General features: G+C 38.8%; 1 gene segment (V, D, J or C); it reads left to right on the top strand.

Moving 5' to 3' along the window:
* Nucleotides 1-6,954: 6,954 nt before the first annotated feature.
* Nucleotides 6,955-9,708, top strand: part of LOC101345714 (immunoglobulin heavy variable 3-74-like) — a 96,345-nt gene continuing 93,591 nt past the window's right edge. Inside the window, 1 exon segment of the V gene segment in view lies at nt 6,955-7,166. Coding sequence covers nt 7,047-7,166 — 120 coding nt within the window.

Below are 9,708 nucleotides of genomic sequence, written 5' to 3'. Positions count from 1 at the left end.
TTAGAAGCAAAGATGGTGAGACTTTATTTCGCTTGTTTTAGACACCTCATCAGGAGAGCTTAGTTGCTGGAGAAGGACATTATGCGTCATTAAGTAGAGGGTCAGTGAAACCGAGGGAGACCCTCAATGAAATGCACAGACACAGTGGCTGCAACAATGGAATCAAACGTAGAAAGCATTGTGAAGATGGTGCAGGACTGGACATTTTATTCTGTTATGTATAAGGTCACTATGAGTCAAAGTCAACTTTACAGCACTTCTCAAGAAAAGTGATTGTGAAGTGGTATCCTACAGTTTGGAAATGCAGTCTTTGAAAATTTATCAGTTAACATGAGGTGATATTGGAGTAAACAAAAACCCCATACCAAACCCATTGCTGTCGAGTCAATTCCGACTCATAGCAAGTGACATTGTAGTAGGATGTGTACAAGTACAATATAATAAGTGTCCTCATAAAAGAGAAGATAGCAGCCACAGAGGGATACACAGAATGAAGATAGCTGTGTGAAAATGGAGATAGAGATTGTAGAGATGTACAAACCAAGGTATGCCAAAGATTGCTAGCCATCACCAGAAGCAAGGAGAATTTGTCAAGGCTGCATTTGGAGTTTATTGTTGTCATAGATACCAGAGTTAAAGTTGTTTCCACTACGAGCATAGGAGACTTCAGATTCTTCTAGTGATACCCCTTCTCTTCTTCTGGGACTGTCTTTAGATGTCCTCAAGAACTGCAGACTCCATGTTCCTTATTCCTTAGCCTATTCTCTGTTTTTCTATTTAATTTTCTATTTCTGGTAAATGGTAGATTGTACTTTCTGAAACATACAATAATTATCTTTTTTAGTATTCTATGTACAGTTAAGCATTTCCACTTAGGTTTTCTACAGGGAGTGAATGCAGTACATGTCCATTTTATAAGTAAGACACAGAACACTTCATCATGTGGACTCTACTGGGTGGTTTATTTTCTAAATCAGTAAGGTAAAGGTAACTGAAGTTTATCAGTACAGAGAAAACCTTACAAAGGAAAACAAATATAACAGAAATTTTTATATATGCATCAGATAGACAAGTTTTCTTGACTACCAGCTCACCAGTCTGAGTTCCTGTAGGTGATGTACTTGAACCCAGGCCAGCATTGCCAACGTACCTCATCCACGTAAATTCAAATCAGGTAAATAAAATTTGGTATATTTATACGGTACTACTGTTTTAATAAAACATCTTGTTTTTTCAAGTTTAAAAAAATTCTTAGTGAAGTTGAAAATATTTCAAAACTTCATCCTTATTTAGAGTAATGTATCTTTTCATTGAGTGGATGGACTTTAGGATCTATTGCAATATTAAACACCACAAAATTGAGGGAAAAAAAGTGTGTGAATAATATGAGTTTATTCATTTGAATGTATGTATGTGAGAGAGTGGGACTATGTGAGTATGTTTATGACATTTTGCGTGTAAGAATATGTATCAGTGTGCCTGTGTGTGAATATGTGTGTAAATGAGTATGAGTATCACTGAGTGTGATTGAATGTCATTATGTATGAGTTTGTATTAGTGTCGTGTATGGGAGTGTGTGTGTGTGTGTGTATGTGTGAGTGTGAATGTTTCTGTGTGAAAGTGAATGTGAGCATGTGCAAATTTGTAAGTGTACATCAGTGTGTCTGTGCATGTTTTTGGGTGAAAGTGTGTGTGGGTGTGATTGTGGGTATGTGTGATTGTGTGTATGTGTCTGAGACTCATCTCCTGAAAATGCTGATATTTTGTCTGCAAATGTTCCCTGTGACCATACTAATAGAGACTGGAGGAACTCCTGAGACTATCGCCCTAGGGTACACTTTTAAAGTGGGACTGAATGCATTTGTCAAAATCACCTTTCAGCCAAATAATAGATTGGCTTATAAAGTAAACAATATCACCGTGAGTAATGTGCTTCCATAAACAGCCAACTATATGAAAACAAATGGTCAATAGTTTCCAAAAAGCAAAGAAGACAAGGAAAGTAGAGGAAGAGAAAATGGATAAAGGAAACAGAACAAATATAATGTAAATAATGAGAATGCTGACACACTGAGAAATTTTTAATCAATGTCACGGTACAATTTGCATAAAAAATGCCAAATGAGAGCTTAATTTTCAGTGTAAAATTGCATCTAAAACACAATAAACTGTTTTAAACAAACCAAAAAAAGCAAAAGAAGAGTATTTGACATTTGAAATTGTTAATACTCAAGAAGAAAATACGAAAGAAAATTGTTGGAAAAAATGTATTCCATGTAATGTTCAGATGGAGAAGTGGAAATAAGGAAGGCTTTCAAGAATGGGTCTATAGGACTTTAACCCTCTTCTGGGCAGTCTTTGGCGTAACATTTCACATTCAGGCCATGAACTGGCCTCCCATGCTTTATAAAAGGGATGAAGGAGGTCAGAGTCATTATTTAAAATTGAAGTAAGATGCAATTTTCAGACTCTGTGAAAGTTAAATCACCATCTGCAGAAGTAACACAAATAACACACTGCACCAGAACATGAACAGCCTGAGATGCCAAAACATAGCATCTCTGGGAGACTTAGGAGTGAGTGTGAGCCCAGATACAGACCTTACGCTGGGGAGGGCAGAAGGCTTTGCTTGCAGGGATGCTCATGACTCTTGAGCACAAGTGAACAGTTCTTTAGTAAACAGAAGAAATGACCTCGTCTTCTTTTTTCCTTTATTTTCCAAGACGTGCCCCCATGACAGTATCTGTGAGGTCATTTTGCTGTTATTTCCATCTGTCTTCCCCATGACCATGCAGTGGTCTCCAGCAAATCCTCCATGTTATTGTGATCCCACTGTCTAGAATATGGGAGACGCTCACCAAAATTTCTCCATGTGAAGCAGTCATCTGGTCTGCCTTCTTCCACCTGCCAAGGGGTCACCATCTATCTACCTGGCCTCATCAAAAATTCAGATTCAGCCCCTCTGTGGTGAGCTCATGTTAAAATGTCTCATGCCCAACTCCCTGTTGCAAAAATGTGAATCTTTCTTTTCCTTAGACATTTATTCATAGAAATAGTTTTGGGAAAATTCAAAGATCTCTGATAGAGAAAGTTGGTAAAATGATAACATCATGAAGGCTCTTCAGATACCATCTTCCCTATTTCCCCAGTATCAATAATGAGGAACTTGAGCCCCAGGAGCTAAATATTTGTCCAAAGATGAACTACGGCTCTTTGAATCAGGAGCAGAAAAAACAGATTTGCAAGTTCATGGGAAACTGTGAGTGTGGTGAATATTAGCTCATGGTGGCCCCTTCTGAGCTCCCAGATTGAGGAGCCAAACTTCTCCCCAACACTATTCTCAGGGCTATGCTTCACTTCTGCTCTAGTGACTTCTCAATTCCACACGAAGGGAGACAGGGCACAAAGTTTATATCCCATAGACTGTAGCAGGAGCCACATGACCTCTCTTTCCAGAAAAAAAGTTCTTATAATTGTGCAGAACCTACTGAATTCTGCGAGTTACAAAAAATAGAAAATTGGATGTGATTCAAGAAAACAGTTCTAGGTGAGCACAAGGGTATCCTGAGGGTGAAAGATGTGGTGAGGGAGCTGTGGGGCCTGTGACCTCCCCTTCAAACCAGCACTCATGAGAGTTCGGCAATATGGACATTCTGTTCAGATCTTCATTGAGATTACGAATCATACAATAAAATCAGATTTTATATGGATATTGTTATAAATTGAATTTTGTTACCCCAAACGATATGCTGAAATCTTCTGTGCTTGTTACTGTTACCTTATTTGGATATAGGATCTGTCTTTGAATACGTTATCAGTTAGGTTAATGAGGTCATAATTGTGTAGGGTATACCCTAATCCTTTCTGAGTGATGTTTTATAACAGGAGAAAACAGAGACAAAGAAAAAAATCACACAGGAGGAGACAATATGCGAAGATGCTTTAAAAGCCAAGGAAAATCAATAAATGCTTGCGGGTAGCAGAAACTGGAAAAGAAAAGGAAGTTTCTTTTAGGGCAGATGGGACAAAGAGAGCACTTTGAATCCCTGATCTAAAGCTTTCAGAACTTCGAGAAAATACATTTCTGTATTTTAATTCCACACGTTTTCTGGTATTTTAGTATGATAGTGATGGGAATGTATGACCATTGTCAGTGATTATTTCCCTCACTGAATAAAAACCTATATAAATACTTCTGGGAGAGTGAGCATTCACTTGTGTTCCCCTATCATCCAGCATGCTGGATATTCTCATGGCCATTGCAAAGTTTAAAAAAACACCTGGGAGTGTGAGAGACATACCCAAGTTTATGTGATTCTCAAAGACTGACCTTTGAGGTGACCACTAATCTGTGGTATTTGGGTCACCAACTACAATACAACATGTGCTGCCCCAAAATCCTACCAAGAGGTGCTGAGTGACATGTTAGGATGAAGGAAGAGGGTGAGCTCTTCAGAGAATATACTGAGAGATGAAAGAAAAGGAGAGATCAACTTTTTCTCTATCATTGAGGGTTTCTCATGAAATCAGGGTTTACCTAGTCTTCAGCACAAGGATTCTTAATAAAGAGAGGGTTATCCCTGGGGATGGGGGTCAAACTTCTCCTTCTAATTTCTGAAACAAAACAGGGGACTGCCCTGGCCCTTCCCAGCTCTGTACCTCTGGTCTGTGACATGAAAATCACCTCTTCAACTTCTAGGTTGAATCTCAAAACCTGGTAAGAAACTCCATACTGTGGGCTGGATTCTCCAGGAACCACAGACCTTGTCCAGAAACAGTGAGTTTTCTGTGGATGTTCTTTGGATTGGTGGTTACTTCTCCTGTTAGTGTGAAGAGATTCAAAAAATGAGCTTATATGGATGAAGTATCTATTATTTGTCATCATCGATGATTTTCTCTGTCCCTAGTTGTCTTGTCCATAGGTGTAGGTGAAGGAGTCAGATGAAGGAGTGGTGAAGCCCCACAGACCCTCTCCTCACCTGTTGTCATGGTTAAGGTTGTATGTCAAACTGGCTGGGTCATGATTCTTAGTGGTTTGACACTTATGTTGTAGTTTGACAGTAATGTAATGAAGTAATCACCTCCATGATGAGATCTGCTATGAGCAGCCGAACAGTTGAAAGGGAGTATCTTTGGGGGTGCAGCCTTTATCCAATATGTATGGACTTTCTGGCAGACCTCACTGGCTTTTGCTCTCGTCTGAATCTTGCATTCAGTTTATCATCTGACCTACAGTTCTCGAGACTTGAGCCAGTAGCCTGTTGTCTTACCTGCAGATCTTGGATTCATCAGCCTCTACAGCCTGTGAGCCTGCCTTCTGCTGTCTAACCTGCTGATCTTCAGTTTGTCAACCTCTGCAGCTAAGATACCTCTGCTGTCTCTGCTGACTCCATCAGTGATTATTGCTACAACTGCATCTACCAACACCCAGAGAATGGGTTGAAGTAGCTGTGATCCGTATGCTTTGATGGCAGAAAAGATTATGCCTCATCTCTGGAGTCAACACCTTAGCTCAAGAAGCACATCCACAAACCAGTTTTCCTTGAAGCTGAGCTCCATGACTGTTGAGGACACAGCCTTGTAATTGTGCTACAGACACAGAGAGACCAGAAACAAACCTCCCTGCAATAATGAGGTTGGTCTAGAGGGGGTGCTTGGTGCACACAGAGAAGAGAGGCTCAGTCTATAGGGCAAGTACAGTGGGGAACACTGGGGAACAAGTGGCTTCCTTTCAGTATCTAGAATTTCTTTTCCTTCCAAAGCATAAAATTTCTTCCAAGAAAACACTCCGGATTATTTATTACAAAACTCTATAGATATTGTGATAGTTATTCATTTATACATTGTATTCATACACAAATTTGTATGTAAACATGCATACATTATATACACATATAATATTTGTTTCACAGATAGTTATCACTCATATTTGTATAATATCTATCCTGGATGACTATTTTGGACTGAAGGAAAATGAAAACACAGCATACCAAAATATATGGGTTTCAGCTATAGCAGTACTTAGCAGGGGATTCATAGCACTATGCACCTATACTACATAGAAAAAAAAAGTATTACATTAATTATCTTATGTTGTATCTAAAAATACTAGAAAAAGAAGAACATATTATATGAAAAGTTAGCAGGAAAGAACAAGATACAAATATAAGAACTTACATAAATGAAACAGAAAGAACATAATAAATAAACCAATTAAACAAAAACTGATCCTTTTAGAAAATTAGTTAAATTGATTAAGATCCAATTTGCTTGATCAGCACAAAAAAAGAGAGGACAAGATACTCCAATGTCAGAAAGTATAGAGGAAACATTATAGTGATTGAATATTAAAAGGATAGAACATAAATATTTTATAAACAACTTCATACCAATAATTTAACAACTTAGATGAAATAGGAAAGTTTCTTGGAAGACAAAAATCAATAATGATCACACATAAGAACTGATAACCAGAACCTTCCACTACTACTGAATATGAGAAGTAACTATGTTGTGCAGATTCGTGATAATGAAGGAGCAGAGAAAATATTTTCTGAGCTCCCATACAACAAAGGTTAATTTGTATGTAAAATAGTGTTTGTAAATTACAATCTTTAAAAAAGTGATAGTATCTAACAACAACCACAGCAATGTCTCTATAACATGCAGATAAATAACCCTTATAAAAACTCCTTTCTCATGTAAGGGTGCTTGTCTATCTCTGAGCACAGGGTGGACTCCTTCCCAGGGACTCCACTCCTCTGTTCCTAAAAGAAGGAGGACATGCAAATGCAGTACTCTGCTGATAAACCCCTCACAGCCCCTGTCACTTTAGCTCTGGGAAAGTACCCACAGTCCCTGGGGTCTTTTCTGTTTCCATTTGTGCCCAAGAGCTAACGCAGAGGACATATCCTGAAGTTTGGGCTGGGCTTTCACTATGGCCATTTTACATGGTAATATTTTGGATAAGTTTGAGACCCTGTTGTGTGTTTAGGTGTTTGTACCTGTGTATTTGTATGCATATGTGATCTAAGCACAGTGTCTTTATGTTTGCAGGGGTCCAGTGTGAAGTGCAGCTGGTGGAGTCTGGGGGAGATGTGAGAAATCCTGGGAGGTCTCTGAGACTCCCCTGTGAGGGCTTTGGATTCATCTTTAGTGACTACTATGTACACTAAATCTGCCAGACTGCAGGAAAGATACTGGATTGGGAGGTTTGATTAGAAACAAAGCTAAAGGTCACACAACATAATATTCAAATTCTGTGAAAGGCAGATTCACCATCTCAAGAAATGATTCCAAAAGCATTGCCCATCTGCAAATGTGCTGTTTGAAAGATGAAGACATAAGCTTGTATTATTGAGCAACAGGCACAGTGAGAGGAAGACAGTGTGAGCCCAGACACAAAGACTCTCTGCAGTGAATGTAATGGACTACAGGGGGAACTCAACACCCATCAAGCCTATGTACAAACTCCAGGAGAAGATCTAGGAGTGGGGAGGTGTTTCCTGTCAGGAGCTGTGGTTTTTCTTTCATCTGAGCAGGAGAAATACTAAGTTCATTTCTTCAAGACCTGGAGCTTCTAAGCCTTATGGGTTGTGATATTTTATTTTATTTATTTTGTTTCTTTAAAATCTTGTAATAATGATAAAAATAAATCATATAATTTTTAAACAATCACTATACAGAAGAAAATGTGAAGAAATTTTCATTGGACACGTTTCTTCAGTCATGAGCTTGATTTCCGTTTTAGTTCTTGATTAGATCATCTGAGATGCTGGTCAGTGTTCCTCCATTTTGACATCTCTGGGAAGGATTTAGGACAAGCAGAAGTGGTTTCCAGGTGCGTTTCCATATGAACACGATTCTCTCGTCTTAGAATGTGTGATCTCTTCAGTAACACAAGGCTTTTCTTTGTTTATTGTTGTAGTTTAACTGAAAGTTTACACTTCAACTTAGTCTCTTACATGAAAATTTATACATACATTGTTATGTGACCCTTATTTCTCTCCCTATACTGTGAAAGCACACTCCTTTCCACCCCTGATTTCCATGTCCTTTCAACCAGCTCCCAACCCTCTCTGCCTTCTCATCCTACCCCTGGACAGAAGCTGCCCTTTTAGTCTCATACAGCTAATTGAGCTAAGAAGTACACTCTTCACGAGTATCATTTTATGTCCCACAGTCCACTCCAGTCTTTGTCTGAAGAGTTTACCTCGGAAATTGTTTTAGTTCTGGGCTGATAGAGAATCCAGGGGCCATGCTTTCCGGGGTTCCTCCAGTCTAAGACACACCATTAATTCTGGTCTTTTTACTAGAATTTGAGTTCTCCATCCCACCTTTCTCCTGCTCCATCAGGGACTCTGCTATGTTCCCTGTCAGGGCAGTCATTGTTGGTAGCTGGGCAGCATCTAGTTCTTCTGGTCTCAGGCTGATGAAGACTCTGGTTTATGTGGCACTCTCTGTCTCTTTGGCTAATGCTTTCCTTGTGTCTTTGGTGTTCTTCATTTTCCTTTACACCAGGTGGTTGTGACCAATGGTTGCATCTAAGATGGCCGCTTGCAAGCTTTTAGGACCCCAGAAGCCACTTACCAAGCTAGGATGAAGAACATTTTCTTAATAAACTTTGTTATGCCAATTGACCTAGATGTCCCCTGAAAGCATGATCCCCAGACCCCTGCCCCTGCTACTCTGTCCTTCGAAGCATTTTCTTGTACTCAGGAAACTTCTTAGCTTTTGTGTAGTCCAGTTGTGCTGACTTCTGCTATAATGTGTGTTGTCCTTCAATTCACCTAATTCTTGTCTACTATCTACTTAGTGAATAACATTTTCCCTCCCTCTCCAAGATCATAAACATCAAAGAATGTTTTTTTCTTCCTGTATTTAAACCTTTTCTTGAGTTCTTGTAACAGTGGTCTTATAAAATATTTGTCCTGTGACTGATTAAATTCACTCAGCATAATGACCTCCACATTCCTGCATGTTATGTTTCACAGATTCATCCTTGCTCTTTATCATTGCTTAGTATTCCATTGTGTCGATATACTTTAATTTGTTTATCCATTCATCTGTTGTTGGGCACCTAGGTTGTTTCCATCTTTTTACTACTGTGAACAGTGCTACACTGAACATGGGTGTGCATATATCTGTTCGTGTGACTCCTCTTATTTCTCTGGCATATATTGCAAGGAGCGAGATTGCTGGATCGTATGGTACTTCTATTTCAAGCTTTTTAAGGAAGTGCCAAATTGATTTCCAAAGTGCTTGTACCATTTTACATTCCCACCAAGAGTGTATAAGTGTTCCAGTCTCTCCACAACCTCTCCAGCTTTATTATTTTCTATTTTTTTTATTAATGGTAACCTTGTCGAAGTGAGACAATATCTCACTGTACTTTTGATCTGCATTTCTCTACTGGCTAATGATCGTGAGCATTTCTTCATGTGTCTGTTAGCGAACTGAACATCTTCTTTGACTAAGTGCCTGTTCATATCATTTGCTCGTTTTTATTTGGGTTATTTGTCTTTTTCTGGTGGAGATTTTGCAGTATCTTGTAGATTTTAGAGATTAGACACTGATCGTATTTATCGTAGCCAAAATTTTTTTCCCAGTCTGTAGACTGTCTTTTTACTCAAGCCATTTTATTTATTTATTTATTTTTATTGTACGTCAGATGAAGGCTTACAGAACAAATAGTTTCTCATGAAACAG

The sequence above is a fragment of the Trichechus manatus genome, unplaced genomic scaffold (assembly GCF_000243295.1).
Source record: "Trichechus manatus latirostris isolate Lorelei unplaced genomic scaffold, TriManLat1.0 scaffold00053, whole genome shotgun sequence".
Lineage (NCBI taxonomy): Eukaryota > Metazoa > Chordata > Mammalia > Sirenia > Trichechidae > Trichechus > Trichechus manatus.
The sequence above is the reverse complement of the archived record's forward strand: the minus strand, read 5'-3'. Positions and strand labels throughout refer to the sequence as shown.